This window comes from Coccidioides immitis (genome assembly GCF_000149335.2).
Source record: "Coccidioides immitis RS genomic scaffold supercont3.3, whole genome shotgun sequence".
NCBI lineage: Eukaryota > Fungi > Ascomycota > Eurotiomycetes > Onygenales > Onygenaceae > Coccidioides > Coccidioides immitis.
Genome location: NW_004504308.1, coordinates 1165046 through 1186687, shown reverse-complemented (window position 1 = coordinate 1186687; position 21642 = coordinate 1165046). Strand labels below are relative to the sequence as shown.

The window sequence follows — 21642 nt, the reverse complement described above, 5'->3', positions numbered from 1 at the left end:
AAAAAAGATACGTTGTTCTTGTTGGTTTGGTCCAGTTCAGGTCTTGTCTAAACAGTTTCCCTCTTGTTGCAGGCCAGTAATTGCTGTTGGCTGCAAATTGTTTACCTCAGGTTTAACACCAACAGTGGTAGATGAAATTAGAGTAGTGTCAATATTAGATTTTCGACATGATTTTGTTTTCTTGAAATAGAAATGGATAGGATTCCTGCAAGTTTCAGTTCCCAGTTACACGGGCTGCGATGATTCCATCATCTTCCTGCCTCCGGAGATACCTTCATATCCGCGTTATGAGGAGGGTTTATTTGCTTCTACTTCTTCAAAGCGGCGCCTGTCTTCTTCAAGCTTCTTCTTCCTCTCTGTATCCCATTGCTCCCACCATTTCCTCATCCCCACAACATCGTATCCAGCATCTTCGAGCTTCCGTTTGTCACAAGTAAACCATTCCTTCCCGCCTCCGCAATCCTTTTCGTACGCATTCAAGCTTATACCTTCCCACTCGTGGGTCTTCAGACTCCTGAATAATGCCACTGTTCCGACGGGTGGACAGAATCGCTCCGCATCAACAAACACGCTCACCGATATACCGAGTTCTAACTTGGTATTACTAGGGTGCTGGTTGCGCTGGGGATGGGAGGTGAAACTTGAATCTACGATGCGTAGATCGCGCTTGGGAGGCATGTTGCGGCGAGTTATGGTGTTGGGCGAGGTCCAGGATACTACGCCGAAGACGTCAACAATATAGTTGCGTTTTGGAAGGGCACGAAGCGGATAGAGAAGCTCGTGGACAAGAAAGAGGTTGAGGGGACGAGTAATGGACAAAGATTGGATAGGCTGTGCGTGGGCATTGGGTGTTTTGGCCTGAGATTTGGTGGGGGGCAGCCATGTGCTTTCAAAAGGAAACATGGTGACGTCTGCTGCTCCAGGAGTCTGGGGCCTTATACCCTCAGCTGCTTCACAAGTCGATGCCCTAGCGCTAAGTCCCGGCGATTGCTCGCGTGTGTCTTCTAAAAGAAAGCCTGAAGCAAGCATTTCTGCATCGTCCAGGATACTCTCGTAAAATTCTTCGGTTTTGCAAATTCTGTCCTGAACTTGGGCTTTTGGTGGCGGAGATATATCTTTCGAAGTGTCGGATTTTTGATCAGGATCAGGAAGCCTAGCCTTCTTTGGCCGCAACGGCTCACTGGCGTCCAGCTCATCTCTGTCTCGCTTTTTGGCCACCATCTTTACCTTCAGAATTGGCATCCCAATTTGGATCTCGCCAATTTTTTGGTCAGGTCTGAGTCTTCCATCAACCGCCCGAAACCTTTCCACTGCGAGGAAGACAATCTGGCCTAAGCTTTCACTTTTATCTTTCGCATGGACATCAGCGCTAGAAAGCCTTTCCGCCTTCTTTATTTCAAATCTCTCCAGCCCAAGAACCGCTCCCGGCACAACCTCACCGGTGGACACGAAGTAGTGTAATTCCCGCTTTAACAGCGCTTGGATAACCAGCTCTCCATCGCTTAGGAAAATGCGATATGTCTTGCGTGTCGGGATTCGCTCTTCTTCACTCGAGCCTGGTACCACTAACGAGCATGATACCGAAGGTCCCGTGTCACCTATAAATTGGCGCGATGCGAGTATGATGGGAACCTCAATCACGCGCTCGACGCGTAGAATAAGCTCGGGTGGGTGGTACCCGGTTCGAAGGAGTTCGGCGATACATGGCTGGACTACTGGGTGTGTTATCGGAATCGAGATGTATTCCTTTTCAGCGAGTTCGCGTTAGATAATAGGTTCACTTGACAGAGCCAAAAGTAGATTTAATGTTGATGAGCGCGCGGTTTCATAGTTACCATGTCAATTGGCCCGGAGTACCCATGACGGCCGTCCTTTCATCCCAACGCTTGCCCTTTTGCTACGTTTCGGTTTGTTTGAGCTCCCAGAGTGGTGGTTTACTCCGTACTCGCGACTAGATGTTGAAGCGGAAGCGGTTCAATTGACTTTCGACGCGGAACCCCACGCGAACACGGTAAAAATTTAGCCGCTGCGGATCAGCCGAACCAACTTGCATGCGCAGTGCTTGGCAGGAGAGAGGTTGTTACGAGGGAGGTAAAGAGAACTTCTTTTCTGTTAGGAGTACTCCGTACTCCGTACAGAGTATAAACACACATGGATTGGAGCTTTTTTAATTGCTATTTTCAAAAAATTTCAACAATTTTGTCTTCGTCGTCTTCCCGAGGCGCCTCCTCTAAAGCTTTTGCCTTTGCTCTCTCCATCGCCTCTGCGTCCTTATCTTCGTCGCCTTCCTCGCCGCGCATAAGGACTTGCACCAATCGATCACACCCTTCCATCACCTTTGGGTCATCGATATGGGAATGGCATTCCCGGATCAAGGGATACACCTGAACATCTCTCATTATTTTTCTTCCTTCTTTGGTGGTTGTCAGCAGTAATAGCGTTTCCAAGTGTGTGGTGATGATTTCAGGGTCGCTATCTCGCTCCTTGTCTGGGGGCAGAAGCTGGAGATCCGGGAGCATTGCCGCACTTTCATCATCATCGAATTCTTCCGGTCCCGCAATAGGTAGCAGAATATACGGTAGGATATTAATCTGCGACTCTGACAACAAGCTCGGGTGTGCAGAAATCTCAAATGCAATGTTTTTAAGAGTTGAGGCCACGCCTTTTCTTCGGATGTGACTACGGTGCTCTGTGAAAACGGTGAGCTTTGTAATCGGAATGACTGAGTCGTATTCCTGCTCCGTGATAAAGTACGCACGGCCTTCTTCGTGCTTTGAAATATCTGCGAAGAAATAGGCGAGGTAATCGTAGTTTGTATCATTTGACTTGTTGAGTCCACCTTCATTGCCCTTGACGAAGCAGTCCATTAACTGATCCATCGCCTTCGAAGACTTGGAGGCTCCGGATGGCACGGCTCGGGTTAGGCTAATTATTCGCTTCATGCTATCGGACTTAGCCATGTTGGCAAGAAGCATCGTAATCTCACTCGCATTTGGCTCCTTCACGTTCTGTTGCTCAAACACCGTCAGCCCAAAGACCACGCCCAGGGGGGGAGGGGCCGGGGGAAAAGCTGCAGAAGCAGTAACCTACATACGGTTACTTTTACCAACAATGTCTCCAAAAAGCCATCATCCTCAGTTAATAACTTCAAAACCTCTTCGTCCCCTGAAAGATTAACCAACATGGTGAACGCATTCTTCGCGATGGGCTATTCGGAGTGCAAAGGTGTCAGCTATGTTATGTCCCACCCAAATGATCGAGCTCGGACATACAGCATAGTCCCTTGCAAGCAATTTAAGATCACGAATTGGTAACAGTTGCTGCCGTTTAAAGAGGGAGGGTTGGGACGTAGAGTATCCGACGAGATGCTCGCATGCTAAGGCGGTTCAGCATTGCCGTTCACGGACAATAGGGCGAAGGATGTCGCGGGGGAGCTATTTACCGATCTGTCTGATCTGCGAGTTCCCATGATGAAGGAACTCGACGAGCTACAATTAAAATATAAGTCGAAGCCACTTTCTTAAGGAAATAAATCCCCCGGGAGAGAGAGAGAAGGGAGAGAGGGGGGGGGGGCGTGGTTTTGGTTGTTTGATATACCTCCTCCAATTCAGTTGGCATGTTATTGCTAGAGCGCGGTGTGAATTAGCTGGGAGTATAGCAATGAATGGACGCGTACAGATGGTAAACAAAACACCATCAACCAGAGAGAAAGGGTTGCTCGCTGGCGGATCGATAATCTGGAGTGATCAAATTCCCGCCCGCCAAAAGAATGAAAAAAGTGTCCCCGCGCTCTCGGTTTCTATTTTGCCGACTCATCGGCCCGCGTTTAACTTAAGTAGTGCAGCCGCACCGGAAGACCACTTCGCGCCCCCGAAAGAGGCGGCTCCAGGAAGAAATCCATGAGATCTCCGGTTGGCGATCCTACCCGCTCAGCTCTTGTGCTACGAAGGGCTGTGAACACTCGGGCCATTATCCACGATTGGATTGTGGCGCGGAGATGAGAGTTGCTCAAAACAAAGAATGCCGAGTCCAGGCTCGGCATTTTTCCCGGAGTCGGCATTCTTTATTTACGGAGTAATTGGGCTTAAACATCCATCAAGAAAACGTCTCGTCATCAATCAGCAGCGTTTGGCTCTCAATTATCAGATTTCTCTATGTTACGGCTGAAAGTGCCCTGGTACACCTTTGTCGGTTGCCTTTCTTTCTTTTTCCTTCTCTTTGCTGGCCTTGCTGCCAGACAGCCTACATCATCTTCTTTTAGCCTCAGAGCCCTGGAATTCATGGGGAAGACAAACGCTCAGTTCTGGGCTAGCTTCTTGGGACCAATATTGTAAGGCGTCTGCAAAAATTGGGTCTAAGTCATGGGCAGCGCAGACTCGAAAGTCCCCCCTCTCCACGCGCTTCTTAGGTGATCCCGTGCAGCAACGTCGGTCTCGAAATTTCTCATTTCGTATACAAAGATGTGTAATCGATACCAAAGAGGCTTGTATATCGGCGACGGTGTATGTCTAAAGGACCTCCTGCTTTCTTCGATGATTCAGTTTGAAGAAGAGAGAATGGCACGGAGCGTTGAAGCGAAGTAAAGGGAAGGAAAAGATTGGAGCCTCAGGAGTTTTTATATTTGAAAAGTTCAACTTCGTTCCTGAGTCTCGAAGTCGCCAACGAGTCACCGGGGCTGTTGAGCCGGAATCTTTGGGGAGGAGGTAAATACAGATTACCCTGTAGGGTTTCCGGATACAATATTATGGCATAACAGGCCTATTTTTCCTTTGCAGCGTTTGACTTCATCGATTTTGGTTAGATATTTGGGTCAGGCCTAACCCCACCGATCATGGAATAGCATAATCCCCACGTTTTCTCTATCTACTATTACTTGATGACCGTGACTTGAGGGTCTTCGCGGATTGAGGATTCTTGCATTGAATGCACGTGGTAATCATTTAAAAGAAGGCATGTACATTCGTGTTTGCTGACAATAATGCAGTTTCTCCGCTCATGGTAACAGGAGGTGTTAGCAAAAGTCACACCCTTCGTCAAGCGGCACCCTGGGCTTCTTTGTTCAGTTAGCTGTCAGTGTTTGGGCGGTCAGCCATGCATGATGCATCCTGACTGGTGCGCCCTTGCGCAAGGGACATCAGGACCCGATTGGAGGGCTAATCATTGCCCCGAATGACAATGAATATGAGATATCAAATGCCATTTGGTGGTACGGTCTTTATTTACAGCTAACGCCTCCCGCCCCTCTCTTTAAATATTTTCCTTTTTGCCTCCTCCCTTCTCCTTCTATCTTGCGTCGATGTCGGAATGGCTGGTTCAGGTTCAGGTTCAGGTTCAGCACCTCACGCGCAAGCCTCTGGCTTAGTTAGGATTCCCGTCGTACGGTTTCCCCTAACGCAGGCAGTTTAATCTGACTGGGATTAGCTAACAGCTGGAGGGAGAATAGGACCCCGATTGTTGTGGGTTCTCAGATTATGGGGACTGGTAAGAAAACATTGTGCACAGCATAGATCGTACCGTGATTAACATGGACTGTTGTGCGGTCGATAAAGCGCGAGCGATACGACATCATTGTGTTTGGAATTATTTGAGGATCACTTCGAAAATGGCCGAAGGTACCATGGTTATAATAATGGTGCATACTGGTATGATGGGGGGGCTTCAAGGAAACATCTATGCTGTCTGACCGTTCGTCCGATTCTAGGGCACCGAACGATCAGCAACAGAATGAACAGCTCGTGCTCGCGTACAAATCCCCACTAGTGGCGTATGCACACATATACAGAAGGCTAGTTAACTAGGAGTATAGGCATCGTATATTCCGCTTAATGCTGAACGGTAGGCTCCTTCTCGCACCGGTTGATCGTGACATCGAAGTGAGCGAGTTATAGGTTGTTTGTAATCTTGAACATGCGCTGACGTTCAAGATAGAGAGTTCTCGATGTTGGAACCGGCACTGGAGTGGTACGTTCATGCTGCTTTGACATATGTGCCGTACAATACATTAACGTATGTCTCAATAGTGGGCAATGCAAGTATACGCAGATTTGTTTTCAAGGAAAGTAATCGCGGCCCTGACAATTCATTTTTAGCGACTTTGCCGACGAATATCCTTCAGCCGAAGTTATTGGTACCGATTTATCACCCATACAACCGGCCTTCGTTCCGCCAAATGTTAGATTCGAGATCGAGGATGCAACGCTTGAATGGACGTTCCCGCAAGACCATTTTGACTTGATTCATGTCCGCACTTTGTATGGCTCCGTTGGGGATTGGCCAGCGTTCTACCAGAGAACCCTTTCGTACGGACAACCCGGCTTAGAATCCATTTGCGCCTCCTTCTAATCTTATCATGGCTAGGCATTTGAAACCCGGAGGTTGGTTTGATCAACTGGAGATGTCCGTCCAGTTTCAGTCCGACGAAAGAAACTTAAAGGACCACCATATTCTCAGTGTCTGGTCTAAGCTGTTCATCAGAATGGGGGAAATGACAGGGAAGACGTTCCGTATCGCGGAACTCGCCAAAGGATACATGGAAAAGGCGGGCTTCCAGAACGTGACTGAAGTGAGATTTAAGCTTCCCGTCGGGACATGGAGTAGCGATAAGCATATGAAAGAACTTGGAGAGTGGAATCTGCTCCAGTGTGACCAGGGCATCGAGGGCTGGGCAATGGCTCTTCTGACGAGGGTGTTGAAGGTGCGCACTGCCTGCATAGCAAGATGTCGTCAGCGACTAATTTGGTATGCTGAAAACAGTGGTCAGTTGACGAGGTAAAGCTTTTTCTTGCTGAAATGAAAATCGGGCTTCAGGATAGCAAAGTCCGTGCGTATTTCAATGTGTGAGATTTTCTGGCCTCTGTCTTTTTCCACTTAATGGATCACCTTTTCGCTGACACGCTAATGCAGGGTTAGTGTCCACGGCCAGAAGCCGCCTGGATAGTGTGAGACGGACCGTTTTATTCTAAATATGTTACTCCGTACTTTCATTGCCTGTTGTATTTTCGGGATATTTATCTTTTCAAGGAGAATCCTGCTCTTGCAATTTCTGTGACAGTTTCACTCTGCTGCTGAATGTATTCTGGTCCCTGTTGTCCTGACTTTGTCGCGTGTGGCTGAAGCTAAATATCATTGCAACCTCAACAGCCCCGTCCTGTTCCTCGGATCTCAGGGACCTTGGAGGTGATCTCCATCGTGAAAAACCTCGCGCTCTTGGCAGTTACTTTTCTACATATAGATTGTGCTCCGTAGTCCGGAGACAAGGAAATAGTCACTTCATGCTCAGGATGTTAAAGCTAATTAGGTCTGCTTGTGCATGGGTTCCTCGTGCGAATAGAATTTTGCCAAGCCAGAGGGACTTGACAAGGCATGATTTTAGAAGTTGACTTGAATTTTCCCTTTTTCCGTGTCCCTGGGGGGCACAGCTCCTCTGCAACTAGTCTGCCAGCTAGCCACTGCTGAAGGACACGTTATTTAAAATAAGGTTACATAGTTTGAGAATCCAACTGCTCAGAGCCGGGCACTAACCACTATCTTCCATGATTACGGAGTACAGGCCTGCAAATAATGAACAGGCCACCAGGTCGCGGGACTGGAGATGTAACCGGCACATGTTGTGCAGGGAAGACCTCGTTCATGGTGCCCTAAGAGAAGGATGATCAATCGCACGATGTTCACCGCCAAGAAATCAAACCAATCCTGAGAAACATTTCGAGACTCACCTCTCATCAAAGAAATCTCTAATGAATCTCTTCTTGTCGTGTAGCTGACTGCATTTTCTGCTTCACCGCATCCTTCTACTCTCTTTTGCTTTCATTCACAATAGAATCATTGCAGGCTGACGACATAGTGCATTGGCACCTGCATGGTTAATCAACCTTACTTTTGTAGTTATTTAGTGGCTTTGATTGGCTTCACCTCCATAGACCGGGGGTTCATATAAAAAGTGCTTTCGTCCCTACCTTTTTTTATGACAATTGGGATCTTTTCTTGAACCAATTTGAATTCACTTCTGGTTATTTATCTCTCTTGGACACTTTGACCTCTTTTCCCCTTCCTGTCTTTCTTCGCTCTAAACCTCAAACAGAAAGGACGTGAAGAGTGCGATTTGAAAGTTATCAAACATAACAATGACGACTAGTACCAGTATCTCTCCTAATCTTCAAGAGATCCATGATTGCTTTATCGAATTGGCGAAGCAAGCCGGGGAGATGATCACAGGCGCAAAGCCCTTGGTCAACACAGTCGGGTCAAAGAAGAACAGTGTGTACTGCATATGAAGATGGGTTTGGGCCTTGAATGCTAACAGTAGCTATAGGCTCCGACCTCGTCACAGAAACGGACCGTGCTGTTGAGCAGATGGTCTCCAAGGCGTTAAGAAGTAAATATCCTGACTATGAGTATGCTTGCTGCCTACCCGTTTCTCTGGCTAAGAGCGCAGTAAGTTGACATGAGTACCCGCTATGATTATCCAGATTTATGGGTGAAGAGACCTATCAGCCCGGCATGCGCTTGACCAACGCGCCCACATTCATCGTCGATCCCATCGATGGCACAGTCAATTTTGTCCACAATTTTCCCAACGCATGTATTTCACTTGGGTTCGCGATTGAAAAGAAGCCAGTTGTCGGCGTTGTTTTCAATCCCTTTACGAAAACGTTGTATAGCGCCATCCGCGGAAAAGGAGCCTTTTTGAACCGCACAACCAAGTTGCCGCTGAAAGGAGACAATATAGAGCCATTGAAGGGCCTGTCTAGCGCTCTGGTGGGCGTGGAATGGGGATCTGACCGTCACGGCACCAACTGGGAGACGAAGATTCGTACCTTTGAGACCCTCGGAAAGGCGCGGGAAGAAGGCGGGGCGATGGTCCATTCGATGCGAAGCATGGGATCGGCCGCGTTGAATCTGTGCGCTGTTGCTTCGGGCTACATGGATCTTTACTGGGAAGGAGGATGCTGGGCATGGGACGTATGTGCTGGATGGGTCATTCTCACAGAAGCTGGCGGCATCATGGTTGATGGCAATCCCGGCGGGTGGAATGCAGCGGTTGATGGAAGACGCTACTTGGCCATCCGCGCATCTAAGAATGGGGAAGGACAGAAGGAGATCGTGGAGGAGTTCTGGGGTCAAATCAAGGGGAAGTTCGATTATGGCCAGTAAATCGGCTGTGGTTATTGACTGAAATCGCATGAGACGGCCTCCCTGGGCAGTTCAATCGACTTATATATTTCTTGAAATGATGGCGGTAGTGACTCGACCCTCAATTTACGCATGTAATAAAATCCATAGAGTATGATGTCAAATAAAAGCAATAATAGACTTGTTAACCAATTGCCTGGATAGATTGCTCCGTTCTTGAAACCCGTTGCTCAAATCCCAGACAGTTTGAGCTTGGGTTGCCTGTCTTTACGAATGAAGTTGAATGACTAGTAATGTTAAAGCCGGGGGCAATGCCGTAAATCAACCAAGTCCCATGGACTTGAGGCGCTGCATCTGATCCGCGGCGAAGCTCCTTCATCATCCAATGAATTTCCGGCACTGCAGTGATCAAAGGTCCAATAATAACGGCGGCGGTTGAATCCTAAGCTTCTTAATTTTTCTTAGTGTGAGCGACCACAGCAGCCTCACCATTTCAACCATCCATGCAAGGGCTCTCGCCGAATCCGCCTCGCAAAACTACGGCCTGGTCAGCGACTATTACCCCTCATATTCTTTGCCTATCAGGCTGTCTGCTCAGGGAGTCCATTTTCCAGGGATCTTAGCTCCGCCAGCTGGCTGGTTACTGTTGGTTTTCCGTGTCCAACCCTCAGAAGATGGTGGGCAACGCAAAGACACAAGCAAAGAAGCCCAAGCATTGCTAGTCGTAACCAATAGGAGATCCATCGGCCGGCTGATCTCTAGCCTGTCACTGTTTTGTGCACAGTTGGCCGTGGTGAAGACGAGGCTACTTCACAAACCCTGCACCGGCTGCATGTGAACCGGTTCATAAGTACACCCTTCGAAGAAACTGGAACGAGAACTGCCACGATCTGCGGTGAAGACAAAACCGAGAGAAACAAGAATTTGAGGGAGTGAAAGGAGTAACGAAATACCTACCAATCGAAGCGAACACATCGACTTTTCATTCCTCCAAGCCATCATGGAGGGTCGGCAGTGGTTGAGGTTTATTTCTGTCGACCTGCAGCCTTGCTGTATCGCGTAGGCTAAGGGAACTGCTCATACATGATTGCAATATCCGGCCCCAAACCCGCGGCCAAATCTTGCCTGATATAGTTACTCGACAGTTTCGCTTCGATCGCCGTATTCACCTCGAATTTACTCCGTACGCAGGTCGCATTAACCCCGAGGAGAATGCCAACGACTTCGCATTCCGCGTCTCAGATTAGTTTACCTGCGTCGGATTCGCGACATCGCAGGCGTAGGCGTTATAGAGATACTGAGGACAGAAATTACAGTCGCAAAAGCCGAGCTGTGGAAGATGAGGATCATAAAAGTGAAGGGACAAAGTCGCGATCAGGAACAAGATCTGGAAGAGAGGTGGAACTCCCTGACTCGCGATCCAAAATGCATGGAGGCGCAGAACGCAGGCACCGCAGGAGCACCACGGCCACCGGCAGCACTCCGGAAAGGAGCCGTGTAGGAACTACGTCAGAAACCAAAACCCAGCGCGCGTCGCAGACTCCGAAGACCAGGTATGCGCGTCAATCAATACAGCATAAAGTTTTGTGCCTCTACACGGAATAACGCTGATATGTGTGTTCTAGACCGGCGTCTGTCCATCGGCACTCTACGTCCTCTACAAAACCCCCGTCTTCCTCGAAGGAGAAAAAAACCTCCTCTAATAACCCTACTCCCGGTTCTCAAAAGACGAAGGAAGCTTCGAAAAACACATCATTGAAGCAACCACCTAGTGTAGAAGGGAAGCGTAACTCGAACTACAGGTTTCTAGGCAGCTTGTTCGGCAATCCGCATCCTCCAGTTGAAAAGAAGTGCGTGCATTTCTCTATCATTTGAGTCCGAATAAACTGACGCGCCCGTAGAATCACTTGCCTGACATGCTTGTCTGACGATGTTCCTATCAGCAAGTCCGCCAAACTTGCCTGCTCACACCGCATGTGCAACAAGTGTCTCAAGCGTATCTTTACCATGTCCGTGTCTGATCCACAGCATATGCCTCCTCGATGCTGTACGGACGATCATATTCCGCTTAAACACGTTGATAGGCTTTTCGATTCAAAATTTAAAAATACGTGGAATCGAAAGTACCAGGAATATACCACCAAAAACCGACTATACTGCCCGGCCCGTGGCTGTGGAGAATGGATAAAACCAAAAAACATCCAGCTAGATACTAGCAATGGGCCTACTTGTGGGCGCAAATACGGCAAATGCAGCAAATGCAAAACCAAAGTTTGTGTGCTCTGCAACCGCAAAATGCATCGTTCCAAGGACTGTCCGAACGACGAAGATACGAAGAGGTTCAATGAAATAGCCCAGGAGTCTGGATGGAAGCGTTGTTACAACTGTTCTGCGATGGTGGAATTAAAAGAAGGCTGCAACCACATGACATGCCGCTGCACAGCTGAATTCTGCATAATTTGCGGCTCGAAGTGGAAAACATGCGACTGTCCGTGGTTTAATTATCATACTCCTGGGGGTGGGGCCTATCCGGATATCCCTCAGGGAAGGATGATGGATGAGCAAGGGAATGAAGACGTTCGAGCGCCTATTCGATACCAGCAGGAGCTCGACATGCGACGTGCGCAGGAGCGACAAGATGAAGTCCTTGCTAGAAGATTGCAGCAAGTTCTCGGTCTTGATGACGACGATGACGGGAGCACTTATGACTACTCCCCAAACAACAGGTACACAACTAATATTGACCCTGCCGACGTGAACGACGCATTCCCTCCAATATACGATGATTTCTATCTTCCCAGCAGATTTGCCGGTACCCACACCCCACCTCCACCAGAAGACCGGATAACTCGAACTGATCTTCCACCCGACGATCCTCCCATGATGCCTCCAGATCAGGTGCCACGTTCGCCTAGAATGCGAACCCAGCCACCCGATTCCGCTCGACGTCGTCGACGGCGCAAGCAAGCCACTGCTCGTGATATGCCTTCAAGCTCATCGCGAGCTCAACAGTGGAGACTAGGCCTCGGCATGCTCCCCCGATAACAGCCCTCTTCGCACTTAGCCACGATATCCTTCCTTCCGGTAAATTCTTTGACACCCGATCCCCTTCAATCGATCGAGATGGAGGGAATGAAATTTGAATCTAAACGATCCATGGCGTTTCTATCTCCGACTGATCCTGCTTTTCCGGCCTTCCGGAATCTACCCTGTTTCCTGACCCACGATTTATTTATTTGTTTTTTTTTAACCATGATTGAACGACATGAGATAATGACCTGAAGTGAATGGCATGCACGCCATATTTGGAGGTATTTATAAGATCCATTCTACGTCGACATCTTTGCAGGGGGCCTGCCCAAACCAACCTCTTTTAAATTATTACTATACCATGTTTTATAACTACTAAGTTCCGTAGCTTCTTTTTCTCCCTTGTTTTACTTATTTATCGATTATGATTCAGTTTCCAGTATCGAAATGCTCTATATCCCGGCGACCTATCTCTTATTTGAATACTTTTCTTTCATATCCTATGGGGAACCCCCTTCGAAGTTCATAGGCGAGTATTTGTTGATTAAAATGCATACAAGCCTAGAATCTAGCTAAAATGCGAGAGTGGTAATCCAAACCGCCATTAAGAAATAATTAATTTCTTTCTATTAACCCGCTGGTCACAGACACCAAGACTCCATTCCGAGCGTAGCTGAACCTTGTGGAATCGAATTCAATAAATTATTTCAGTGATCTAAACATAGAAACAAACTTCTCTATGTAAAGGGCATGTGATGTGTGTATAGGCGCGTAGGTGTGGAATCCAAGGCGCAGAAAACAGAACAAGGGTATTACTGCAGCGTAAACCCCGTATGGTAGTCGGAGATACGTAAAATGAAATTCAAAGGGGTATATATATCTAATCTCAACCAGTTGGTCTTGCTTCTCACTTGTCCATCCTTCCATCCTAACCTTTGGTTGTCGTACTCGCATTTCCTAGGGTACTATCCGCAATATCGCTCCTACTACTCAAACTTCGTCTTCTGACATTCCCTCTCAACTCGTCATACATTTCCGCCTCATCAGAGTCATCATCATCGCCGTCTTCAAGGTACCTATCTGTCCATTGCGCTGAGCTTTGTCTCGACAATTTTGAGTGCAGCGAAGAGGCCCTAGAAGCAATAACTGGTCGGTGGGATCCTTCGTCGGCATCCTCCATGGGAACAGGGCTGGAGCACATTCTCGGACTCCCTATTCTCGGGCTATTTAGGCGTGAGTGCGCAATCATTTCGGGAACAGTATCATTTTCCTCGCTGCTGGCGTTCGTCGTATCATCATCCTTAATATCCCGATTGGGTGTGGGACAGAAACACGGGCGCGGGACATCGGTGGGTTTATCCGTTTGACCTCGAACCTCTTCGCCGTGCTCGCTAGCAGTGGCACTGAGTGGCAATGCCCTTTCTTCGCTACGCACCTTGTCATCTGCAGTTGTTGCAGCTTGTGTATACGCAAAGTGAGTGTCCACGAGATGTTTTACTACTGGCCACCCATATGCATTTGCAAACATGCGTCGGACGATGATATTGTTATGGGCATCGGGTTCTAATCGTACTAGAACCTTACGCCATGATACTTCGCGATGGTATGCTCTCGCGATCTTTTCTTCGACTTTCATCCCAGATCCTTGCGAATTGGTCCCAAGTTGAGGTACCTCAGTCCCACCATCGGCGCCATTAATATTACTGTTGGAGCTCGAAGTACGGAACATAGACCGAGGCTTGGCGGGTGGCGGCGGAGGAATGTCTTCGGGATGGTAGACACGGTCGTGGAAAATTGTTCTTGGGCGAGAGGAGGGGTCAAGAATGTATCCTAACGATGGTAAGGGCGGGCTGATCACGTCCCCGGCCGCTTCAAATAACGTTGTTTTTGGAGGAGCATAAAGCCCTCCATCCTCATACAACGAGTCCCCGCGAGCCCTACCGGGTTTGTGGGGTTGTGCTGGTGTGGTTGAGGCCCCTGAGCCAGCGTCTTCTGGAGGCGTAGCTCGGATTGTTTGGCTTCGTCTATAAATCTTAGTCGCCTTGGTTTCTCGAGAAGCTTTCTGAAACTTGAAAAAAGATATCAAGGCATTAAATGGATTGGGCGATGAAGGAGCCGATGCTGATTTGTTGGATTTTGCTCCTGGCTGTGGCCCATCTGCTTGCTGGAGTTGTTGAGTACTCAAGAACTGACTAGGCGCGGGAAGCTCAGGGGTAGTTTCAAGGCGTTGATCGTCAGAATTGGAATCGGGCTGTGATGAACTTGGGGTGGTCTCTAGCTCCCTTTGAACGTGTTGATTGACGGGAATTGTGGCAGCACGACCAGACCGCAGCTGGCTTGAAGAGCTACCAGTGAGCGCGGCCCAGCCCCATTCTGCTACAGTTCCAACAAGTCCGTTTTCCCTTCTAGCCTTTTCCACTCTATCCAGGCCTCTCCAGTCCAGAAACAATAAGCAAGACGTCCGCAGGGGAACAATTCCATCATTGACAACATTGCAATACAGTGTGCGGTTCTTAAACTTCTTCAACACCTGGTGAGCTGGCCCACTTGGTAAAATTCTCAAGAGAGGCTTTGCCCCGGGATCTGGGTTGCGCTGAGATTTATTTGCGTCGTTGCCCAGGCCTCCAATCATCGCTTCCCAGCCACTTCGCATTTTCGATGGGGCACTCCACGATAGCCCAAGGTCCTGCCCAGTCCGACCAACGAGGCCAAAGTCGAGAGCAAATTTGACATAAATCGGGTTCTCATTACTGAGTCCAAGGAAAGGGGACGCCAGTGCAACGAAATTTACCGGTTTGATGATATCGAAGAATTCGGGGGAGTGTTTCTGAATATAAGCAATGGCATATGTCTGAACAAGGCCGCCAAGAGAATGACCAATGAAGCTAATACTTGTTATTCGATATGCGAAATCCTTGTGTTCGGGCTCCCGGCGATAGATCGTGCTTCCAGAGTGAGACGCATGGGCTTTTGGGCTCTCGGAACCCTTACTAAGGCCGAACGTTTGGCTGAGAGACATCTTTCGCGTCTGTTTGATAGGAAGGTATGGCTGATCAGGATATGTCATCAAAAGGACATACTTGGCCAGCCGCTTCCCGAGATATTGTATACCTCTCTCTGTCCGTGCAGCATTGCCAGGAAAACCTCTCACAATGACCTCTTCCTCGTCATCACTGCCGCTTTCTTCGGAGCGGATTTGTGCGGAAGACTCCGCGTTCCTCCTTTTCTCCTGTTTAGCCTTTTTTCGATCCTCGCGCGCCCGCGATGCAGCAGCATCTATGCTCTCTTTCATGAACAACATGTCCGCACCAAGATTACTATGAAGGCCGTGCGTCAGGACAACAAAATGGACCTTTTTCTGTGTCCTGGCTCTCGTGATTATCCCATGGGGACCCTTCGGTGTATTTGACGAAGGGTTCAGATTTGCATTGTGCGTATGCTCGGTTCCGAGATTCTCCGGCGCATCTGTATCTGCTAAAGAAGGAAACCGGGGAGAGGTCCACAAAGTCGCTGTGTCGTCGACCTTCAGCTTCACGGATTCAGAATACACCCCTTTAACCGTCTCTGCGCGTCCCCTTTTACCTTCTTTTAGGCTCCGTTTGTGATCGCGAAGATTCCCCGGCGCGGGTAAATCAGCGATGCTTGCAGCACCCAGCTCAGTGGATTTCGCATCACGACCGACCAGCACTTCAAAAGTCACGCTTGCGGTATTCGAAAACACGACCTGGGAGGAAATTTCGACAATCCAAGAAATGCTTTTCTGGTCTGGTGACCTGGAATCCCCAGGTCTGGCGGGAGCTACATTGCGAACACGCTCGGGCACAGGTATTGTGGCATCCCAGGCTGCTCCCGGCTGGAGGTGGGGCTCAAACTGTGGAATCCCATCCGTCTGATGGTTGTCAAATTTGTTATGAGGATCGAATGTGGACGGATAACAGGATGTGTGGATAGTATAGGGTCCATGAAGATATGCCGCTCGTAATGCAATTGCAGAAGTATTCCTGATCTTAACGTATAATTCTGCAGGGTAAGGAAGTATCCGATCCGCCGAAGGGGTATACGTAAGGGTGTAACTATTGCAAGCAAACAAGTCAGCGATGACCCCTGAATTCGCGATCAGTCCGCATGTAAGCGGCCGCAAGCGGAAAATCTCACCGAACAACTTCCCCAATACGCACGCTCCCGACATGGTGTATGAGTAACATCTCCGCTGCCCGTCTAATCTCTTCTGGCGGAATACTCCACCCTCGAAGGGTCCGAAAAGTTGGAAAATTCTCTGGGGTGAGGGATAGTCCTTTGTTTGGAGTCTGAGACAGCTGATAAGTGCGCGGAGTTACGAGCATTGACGCTTCTCGACCTCATAGGCTGGGGTTCAGACAAGTTAGAGGCGTAGACATGCCTAGGCCCAAGATTTCAGGGTGCGGAGCGGAAAGCTTGAAGGCAGCTGCCAGGAGAAAGGACGTCATCCGCAAAAAGTGAGTGCGCTCAGGAACAGAAAGCTACAACACATCAAAGAAAGATTGCAGCAAGAAGGATAGTCCAGCAGAACAAATTCACAGACCGCAATGATGCCAAAGCGTCCCCTGCAGCATGTGAACAACGCCTTTGGTCACCTGCAAGTTCCGCCTCGACCAAGGTTGTATCCGTAATACCGAAAAGTTCCATTCCGGCCTTTCCTTTTTGGGTATAGTCACATAGTGCCACTGTCCAAGCTCCTTTTCGTCCAATCACCACCTTCAACGGAACATCCGGGACAAAACAGGTCAAATCATCAGCTCGTTTCGCCTCTCTCGCTCGGTTCTCAGCCCTGGCCATGGCCATAGTTTAGCTTCCTGGCTTTCTGGCATCTTGACAGCAATGGATGGTGTCCAGAAAGTGCAAAGTCCATGGTTGGTCGCATCTTGCTTTCCTTTCAATTCAGCGGCTCCATCTACAGCAGACAACAGCTAGATCCTGGAGAATTGTCATACAAAACGGAGGCTGAAGGATTTTCTAAAAGCAATTCCGCATGCGAATTATGTCTTGATCTTTTGCTGATCATCCTCCTCTGTCACCGGTGGGACTCTCATCTCTCGTCTTATCAATTCCACTTCCATCACCCTTCTGTCTAAGGGCACCTTCTCCCTCAACCCATCATCATCACAGTCAAAATACAGTGCCCATCCAAGCATTCTTCCGTCCGCATCCTTCTCCTCTGCAACTGCAAAACCTTCCCACCAGTCGAATGTCATCCGTCGATCAACAAGCGTGCAATCCCATGGCCCCATCATATGCCCTTCGGATTCCTTTTTGTTGCCATATTTCATTTCATAAGTGTCTTTATCAATATAGATCCAATTGAGAAGAGGCGGGTCGGCGGTTATGGTGCTTACCAACCCCTCTCCTTTGCGCCATTTATGCTCGGGATGTGGGAAGAAATAGCCTTCAAAATGATGACACTGGTGGAGGGAGGCTTTGAAGCGAGTGGCATCATCGGATGGCTCATTGGCCTCGCCATCGGAAGGTCGGGATGCAATCCATAACTGATATGGTTGAGCGAGCGTCAATCGCAAGCACAGAGTGTGTAGCCCATACGTACCTTATGGTTCCTCAACACCACGAAGCAGCCATCGACATCTTTACTCTTTCTGGAGGGATCGGAGCAGGAAACTATTAGGTTCATTTTCCTGCTTCGATGCTCCTGTCTTCTCTGGCTGCGCTGACTGGAACGTATGGCTTCTGTTGTGCCCACGATGGCGGGACAAGCAGCAACTGCTGTTATAATACCAAACACCATCTCCGCGTTCCCCTGGAGCTCTTGGTTTTACTTAAGCGTACCTCAGACGAAAGGGAATGCAGTGGACCAGAAAATGACGATGGGAGAGCTTGATGTTATGTAATGATATTTATCGAAGCGAACCAATACTCGAAGGAGAGAAACTCGCTATTGTCAAACACGCCTGGTTCATCCAACGTCTAAAGTTGCATATCGCCTGTCTTAGCAGTCGTTCGAGGGAGTTATTCGAACCCGAAAAATTTCCGCGCAAATATTCACTAATACGTTTCCCTCATGGGCCGAGTCAGTGGCTTTGCAACGCTTCGGATCTTGATCAGCAACTTCCAGTCGTCGAGGTCGACGTGACGCTCCTTTCATCCCATATGCCCTCCAGGTCTTGGCGTGCGCCACAACGGAGCGCCCTGACGTCATCCCGCTGCAGCTGGAACCCCCGTTCCGAGCCCAATACTCCGTACCGCTATCAGTTATCGTGAGTTGTCAGTGGCCCTGGGGGGTAGAAGCGACCAAGAAGATGGTTGAGGATTGAGGCAACGGAGAAAGCTGAATCTAGAGCTTTTACTCCCTTTTTATCCACCGTTCTGGACCAGATCGTTAACCGACTCTGCGTCTCATCCTGCCTCACTAACGTATGGTAGCTGTTTGATTCTATTCGCTCCTTGCTGTCATTGTCCCAACTCCGTCTCTTCATTTGGGTGTCATATTGGTCTCATCTCTGATTCACGGTTTCCCTATTCCCGAGCACACCTCACCTAATACATTGTTTGGGCTCCTGTATATATAGTCTACAGTAGTTGCGAATTCTGCTCAAATGGATCAGGATCAACCGATCATCATCGCCAACAAAAGAAATCGTCCTCTTAGCCTTGTAGTCACTGCAACCTTTTGGGACGCATTCTTTCGTCTAAAAAGGTCAATCGAAGGATCCCTATTCAAGAAATCATACTCAGAACCTCCCACACCACTTCCTCAGAGACAGTTCAGAATGGCCACCAAGTAAGCCCCCTTCCTTTTCGAGGCCGTTTCTGCGTCATTACTTACAGCATGCCATAGCGTTGAGCCAAACACAGACGCCTACGAGGTCCAATCTCAGGTCGGATCCGAGCATGAACAGGCATACCCGTATAACACCAACCAGCAGCTCACGCAGCAAAATGGTACCCTCCGGAAATCACGCATCAGAGACCGCCCAGAATCCAGAGCTTCCGAAAGCAGCAGCTTGAAGATCAAGATCGAACTAGATATTGAAGCTGAGGTTGACCTGTATGCTCGAGTGAAGGGCGATGTGACTATCGGGTTGCTATAAGAAGAGACCGCAGTAAGCTGCCACCCCAATCACAAGAGACCACTCGTAGTGGCTAATTGGCGCGCTCAACGCAACAGATGAATATAAAAGTAGGGTATTCCCCATTGTTATTTGCACAGAAACAAAACATCTACCAACCTATCTTTGAAATAAGAGCGCGGGAGGGTCTTAGGATGGCTGGACTGCGATTAGGCCTCTTCCTTGCAACATATGACGATTGATGCTGCTATTTTCTTGCAAATTTTCCTAAGTTCCAGAGATATAACTATCGATCGCCTAAATCTTAAACCCAAATTCCCATTGATGTTCAGTAAAATATATCAACTGTTGACGTCCTCTGAGGAATCAAGCAACGGAATAAAATCACACTTAACTGTCACTGTTTCTTATTCCTCATTTTATTGGATGATTAGTCCTGGGAAGCGCCAAATTAGATATCAGTCACCCCTCCTAATGTAAAAGAAGCCAACATGCACAGTGAGGAAAACGTAACATTTAGGGAATTGTCTCGTTGGTTACTCTTGTGATCAAAGAGCTTCTCCTCATTCAAGAGTAGCTGTCGGTTGCCAAAGCAAGATTTGCACAAACCCATTTAAAACCAAACTACATGTAACTAGTCTGATTAGGTGATAAAGTTAGTTGTCGAATCGGGCTGCAGCGGCGACACCCAATGTAGGGAGTACTCCGTAAAAAAAAGAAGCCTTCATCATTGACCAGGTGTACTCCATACAGATCACTTCACTATCCCTAGCAACATTGTGTGCTTGTCAATCACACCAATGTTGGAACCATCAAATCCAATAGATGGCGGCCAGACCTCTTAGCCTCCAACCATCCACCCTTCTCCACAGTAACCACCTTGCCGTCCACGCATACCCTTCTCCACGTCTCCTCGTCCTCATTAAATTGGATCCTTACTCGTTCAACAGCATCATACTCCACCCGTTCGTCTTCCACATGCTGCCCGCCCTGGTACGCCTTGGCCATCAGCCCCATGGCTTCATCGGGACTTAATGGTTTAAAATGAACAACATGCATCTGTCCATCTAACGGCTTCGATGAAGGGGAGATAGTGAACCCTTTCTCCAACTGAGAGACAAGCGTGGCCAGGACATACATGTGGCATTCCCTGTCAATTACTTGCTCCTTCGCTTGGCCAGATTCCGGATCCTTTTTGATGAGCGTCACACGGCCGCAGTATTGATGCGTTGGACTCCCATCGGACGGATAGAGAAGTTCTTTGGCTGCCATTTGGAATCTCTGTGCACCAAACTTGCGATAGTGGCTGGTATCACTATCCGCTACTAACGATGCGTGCATTCCCCAACTCAAGACCACTGCACCGTAGACTTCTGCTGCGGATCTCTCCCTGTCGAATTCGCTAACTAGGGGCTCTTTCCGTCGTCCTTCATCAGTAAGGTAAGCTGAGCTAGGCGAGAAATTTGCCTGGAACAGCGGTAGCATCCGTGGCTTTCCACGTAGTAAGGTCGACAATCCCCACGTGGCATCCTTAAACAATCCCGTAGAATTTGCGGTAGCATTCCCAGTCCCCATCGGAATAAGAGAAATGCGCGGTGGTACGAACTTCTTCCCATGGCTGCTGTCGTTCTCATCCACTCCCGAAAACACCTTGATGATATCCACAAGCCCGCCATCCCCAGAAAGTAGAATGATCGTTTGCTCCGTCCCGGCTTGTGCCCTGGGCAAGAAAATAGCCTGGCTTAATTCAATAATGCTGTTTGTCGATTGAGTCTTGTGGACATGGTAACCCGTAACGCTTATGGCCGAAAGTAAAGGCTTTAGCGCATGTTCGAAAAACAACGATGCTGCGTGGGTTCCCGAATGTGTGGATATCACGACATGCACATTCGAATCACCATCTGCAGGGAGGGCGAGATGCGCTGGCGGCACAAGCTGGTTACTTTTCCACAATGCACCAGGTATTTCCGACACTTCGAGGCATCTAAGCTTAACCTCTAAGTTGTTCGGGTTATCATGTTCGAGAAATAGAATTCTGGCCGTGGACTCATCGGAACCTTCCACCGGGGGAAGCGTGGCAATCACGCTGTTCAAGGGAAGCGATGATGTCTGCTTGGTCTCCAAGTCCTCGTAGTCAATGCTGCTGCTCTGTTCTGACAACCGAAAAGAAACGGGTCTTCCATCTATAGAACCATGAGAAAATGTAGACATTTTATCTCGTCGCTTGCTTGTCGCTCTATCTCCCAAAATTATACTGGGCCAAGCTCTTCTATCTATCCCACGATATATCTCCTGGTACGTAGGAATAAACAACGAGCGTCACAAAAATGACTGCGTAACTAAACTGCTCCATGCGCCGACTCCACTGAGGGATCAGCTCCACTTCACGAAATGCAACAAGATCACAATGCCCAGGTGCTAT

At 48.6% G+C, this 21642-nt stretch overlaps 10 protein-coding genes across 10 annotated transcripts; 5 read left to right on the top strand and 5 right to left on the bottom strand.

Moving 5' to 3' along the window:
• Window positions 1–132: 132 nt before the first annotated feature.
• Window positions 133–1915, bottom strand: CIMG_08482 (uncharacterized protein). The gene is made up of 2 exons (XM_001241318.2): window positions 1836–1915; window positions 133–1746 (listed from the first exon to the last, which is right to left on the bottom strand). The coding sequence occupies exons 1-2, from the start codon at window positions 1836–1838 to the stop codon at window positions 286–288; spliced, it is 1464 nt and encodes a 487-aa protein (XP_001241319.1). The 5' UTR covers window positions 1839–1915; the 3' UTR covers window positions 133–285.
• A 190-nt stretch (window positions 1916–2105) lies between these two features.
• CIMG_08483 (uncharacterized protein) lies at window positions 2106–3618 on the bottom strand (the record flags this gene model as incomplete). The annotated part of the gene is made up of 5 exons (XM_001241319.2): window positions 2106–3008; window positions 3095–3208; window positions 3273–3376; window positions 3443–3488; window positions 3598–3618. The coding sequence occupies 5 exons, from the start codon at window positions 3616–3618 to the stop codon at window positions 2181–2183; spliced, it is 1113 nt and encodes a 370-aa protein (XP_001241320.2). The 3' UTR covers window positions 2106–2180.
• Window positions 3619–4280: 662 nt separating this feature from the next.
• CIMG_08484 (uncharacterized protein) lies at window positions 4281–4707 on the top strand (the record flags this gene model as incomplete). Its single annotated transcript, XM_001241320.2, has 2 exons — window positions 4281–4330; window positions 4542–4707. The coding sequence occupies 2 exons, from the start codon at window positions 4281–4283 to the stop codon at window positions 4705–4707; spliced, it is 216 nt and encodes a 71-aa protein (XP_001241321.2).
• A 597-nt stretch (window positions 4708–5304) lies between these two features.
• CIMG_08485 (methyltransferase) lies at window positions 5305–6840 on the top strand (the record flags this gene model as incomplete). Its single annotated transcript, XM_001241321.2, has 9 exons — window positions 5305–5376; window positions 5444–5481; window positions 5550–5642; window positions 5702–5764; window positions 5840–5881; window positions 5929–6006; window positions 6090–6299; window positions 6358–6694; window positions 6754–6840. 9 exons carry the CDS (start codon window positions 5305–5307, stop codon window positions 6838–6840), a joined length of 1020 nt encoding a protein of 339 aa, XP_001241322.2.
• A 717-nt stretch (window positions 6841–7557) lies between these two features.
• Window positions 7558–9333, top strand: CIMG_08486 (inositol monophosphatase). Its single transcript, XM_001241322.2, has 3 exons — window positions 7558–8256; window positions 8312–8393; window positions 8469–9333. Exons 1-3 carry the CDS (start codon window positions 8124–8126, stop codon window positions 9151–9153), a joined length of 900 nt encoding a protein of 299 aa, XP_001241323.1. The 5' UTR covers window positions 7558–8123; the 3' UTR covers window positions 9154–9333.
• A 1011-nt stretch (window positions 9334–10344) lies between these two features.
• Window positions 10345–12757, top strand: CIMG_08487 (uncharacterized protein; the record flags this gene model as incomplete). The annotated part of the gene is made up of 3 exons (XM_001241323.2): window positions 10345–10685; window positions 10758–10982; window positions 11034–12757. The coding sequence occupies 3 exons, from the start codon at window positions 10345–10347 to the stop codon at window positions 12175–12177; spliced, it is 1710 nt and encodes a 569-aa protein (XP_001241324.2). The 3' UTR covers window positions 12178–12757.
• Window positions 12758–12999: 242 nt separating this feature from the next.
• Window positions 13000–16743, bottom strand: CIMG_08488 (lipase/serine esterase). Its single transcript, XM_001241324.2, has 2 exons — window positions 16318–16743; window positions 13000–16235 (listed from the first exon to the last, which is right to left on the bottom strand). Exons 1-2 carry the CDS (start codon window positions 16503–16505, stop codon window positions 13091–13093), a joined length of 3333 nt encoding a protein of 1110 aa, XP_001241325.2. The 5' UTR covers window positions 16506–16743; the 3' UTR covers window positions 13000–13090.
• Window positions 16744–17177: 434 nt separating this feature from the next.
• CIMG_08489 (uncharacterized protein) lies at window positions 17178–18250 on the bottom strand (the record flags this gene model as incomplete). Its single annotated transcript, XM_001241325.2, has 2 exons — window positions 17741–18250; window positions 17178–17684 (listed from the first exon to the last, which is right to left on the bottom strand). The coding sequence occupies exons 1-2, from the start codon at window positions 17936–17938 to the stop codon at window positions 17178–17180; spliced, it is 705 nt and encodes a 234-aa protein (XP_001241326.2). The 5' UTR covers window positions 17939–18250.
• A 670-nt stretch (window positions 18251–18920) lies between these two features.
• On the top strand, window positions 18921–19462 carry CIMG_08490 (uncharacterized protein; the record flags this gene model as incomplete). The annotated part of the gene is made up of 3 exons (XM_001241326.1): window positions 18921–18931; window positions 18989–19220; window positions 19319–19462. 3 exons carry the CDS (start codon window positions 18921–18923, stop codon window positions 19460–19462), a joined length of 387 nt encoding a protein of 128 aa, XP_001241327.1.
• Window positions 19463–19750: 288 nt separating this feature from the next.
• Window positions 19751–21491, bottom strand: CIMG_08491 (uncharacterized protein). Its single transcript, XM_001241327.2, has one exon. The coding sequence runs from the start codon at window positions 21429–21431 to the stop codon at window positions 20013–20015; it is 1419 nt and encodes a 472-aa protein (XP_001241328.1). The 5' UTR covers window positions 21432–21491; the 3' UTR covers window positions 19751–20012.
• Window positions 21492–21642: the final 151 nt, after the last annotated feature.

Excerpts from the sequence above, each read along its gene's own strand:
- CIMG_08491 (XM_001241327.2), bottom strand. The coding sequence starts at position 21,431 with ATGTCTACATTTTCTCATGGTTCTATAGATGGAAGACCCGTTTCTTTT.
- CIMG_08488 (XM_001241324.2), bottom strand. The coding sequence starts at position 16,505 with ATGCTCGTAACTCCGCGCACTTATCAGCTGTCTCAGACTCCAAACAAA. Across the intron at positions 16,236-16,317 it reads CGTATTGGGGAAGTTGTTCG|TTACACCCTTACGTATACCC; the intron begins GTGAGATTTTCC and ends TGCTTGCAATAG.
- CIMG_08486 (XM_001241322.2), top strand. The coding sequence starts at position 8,124 with ATGACGACTAGTACCAGTATCTCTCCTAATCTTCAAGAGATCCATGAT. Across the intron at positions 8,257-8,311 it reads AGTCGGGTCAAAGAAGAACA|GCTCCGACCTCGTCACAGAA; the intron begins GTGTGTACTGCA and ends CAGTAGCTATAG. Across the intron at positions 8,394-8,468 it reads AGTAAATATCCTGACTATGA|ATTTATGGGTGAAGAGACCT; the intron begins GTATGCTTGCTG and ends ATGATTATCCAG.